The sequence below is a fragment of the Myotis lucifugus genome, unplaced genomic scaffold (assembly GCF_000147115.1).
Source record: "Myotis lucifugus unplaced genomic scaffold, Myoluc2.0 scaffold_126, whole genome shotgun sequence".
NCBI classification, from domain to species: domain Eukaryota; kingdom Metazoa; phylum Chordata; class Mammalia; order Chiroptera; family Vespertilionidae; genus Myotis; species Myotis lucifugus.
In genome coordinates, this window is record NW_005871174.1 from 2527221 (window position 1) to 2528916 (window position 1696).

The 1696-nt window shown below is 46.8% G+C and overlaps 1 protein-coding gene across 3 annotated transcripts in view; it reads right to left on the minus strand.

Moving 5' to 3' along the window:
* HS2ST1 (heparan sulfate 2-O-sulfotransferase 1) overlaps positions 1–1696 on the minus strand; it is a 147585-nt gene that overhangs the window by 8922 nt on the left and 136967 nt on the right. For all 3 annotated transcript variants that reach the window (XM_006093907.3, XM_023758231.1, XM_014460148.2), the window contains exon 5: positions 243–340. In XM_006093907.3, the coding sequence (XP_006093969.1) occupies positions 243–340 (98 nt within the window). The remainder of the gene's footprint in view (positions 1–242; positions 341–1696) is intronic.

Consider the following 1696-nt stretch of genomic DNA (forward strand, 5'->3'; position numbering starts at 1 on the left):
GCATTTAAAAAGAAAACCCGCATCTGAGGGAAAGAGTGCAAGGATATTTATACATGAAGGATCTTTAGAATGCACTTAAAAGGTAATCACAAGACGAAGTACTACTTAATCACATGTTATTTTTAGTCTGGTCTTTCATTAATTCCTTATACCTAACCCTTGACTAACACATGCACATTTGTGAAATACCGATTATAGAGAAATGAGGAAGATTAAAATGTAAGCCAACTTGATCTCCCTACCAGCATTCCGAGCTGTGGCCACAGAAGAACGGGATTTGAAGCCAGAGCTTCTCTGGAGCACAGTCTGAGCCGCCCTCCGCTACACATTCATCAAACGTCTGGAACGAAGACACAGCAGCACATATGAGCCATAAACCCAAGTCAATGAGGGTTTCCATTCACTGAGATACTGAATTAAAGGGATAGACAGGTTATGAATACATACCTGAGAGTGTTTCCACATAACTGAAGAAAGTTAAACATGGATTTTTCTCACACCTTTGTCTATGCCAGTGTTTGCATGAGTTATTTTACTATATGAACAGAAAACCCCCAGATAAAAAACTGTCCTTAAAAATAAGTACTGGTTTATATTATGTTTGTATATTTATATTTTCTAACCTCTTACTAAATGAAAACAAGGCTAAAGACATTATCATTTCTTTATAATCATTTGATTATAATCATCTATGAAATAATCATTTGAAAAGAACATAAAGTAGGACTACACTTAAGTCTCTTCATTGTAAAAAGCAGAAATGACCTCAGATACTTTTGACCTGCATGCCTTCCTCTGCAAGTGCACCTGACTGAAATAATTAAAAGGAAAAGAGACTCACAGCTTATGTATCTAAAATTACTCAATTCCACCTTTGTGAGTACTCACTGTCATAGGCATTTTAACAGTAGCCATTATCTATTTGAAATGCTATAATACTGAGATATCAGAGAACAAACTCAGGAGCTGTGGATGCTGCAATGAGACATCTACAAATACCACCTATTATTACTGAGAGGAAGCAGATGGAGTAGAATAAGTCCCAGTTGGAGTCCAGGCTCCTAAGTTTCTAGATCCAGGTTTCTTTGTTTTAGAAGCTTAGTATCTACTCTAACTCATTCACCTACCAAATGTTTTATTATCTATATATAGAGAGAGAGCCAGGGGCCATCACATCCGAAACAACCAAACTGACGACTGAACACCAGGCTGAGTGGGGCGACCAGGCCAGCAAGGGGTTTAGTGAGGGACGACAAAAGGACTGAGCAGCAGGCTGCATGGGGTGACCAGGCCTGCAGGGGGGGCAGTGACGGGTGGCCAGGCCAGCAGAGGGGGGCTGTGAGGGGCGACCAAGCCGGCGGGGGTGGGGAGGCAGTTGGGGGCAGCCAGGCCAGCAGGGGGGGCAGTTGGGGGCGACCAGGCCGGCGGGGGGGGGCAGTGAGGGGCAACCAGGCCAGTAGAGGGGGGCAGTTAGGGGCAACCAGACCGGCATTGGGGGGGCAGTTGGGGGTGACCGGGTCGGCAGGAGGGGCAGTTAGGGGCAACCAGGCCAGCGGGGGGGGGGGGTAGTTGGGGGCGACTAGGTCGGCAGGGGGGCCAGTGAGGAGCGACCAGGCCGGCAAGAGGGCAGTTGGGGGGTGTCCAAGCTGACAGGTAGGGCAGTAAGGGGGTGACCAGGCTGGCGGGGGGGGGGTAA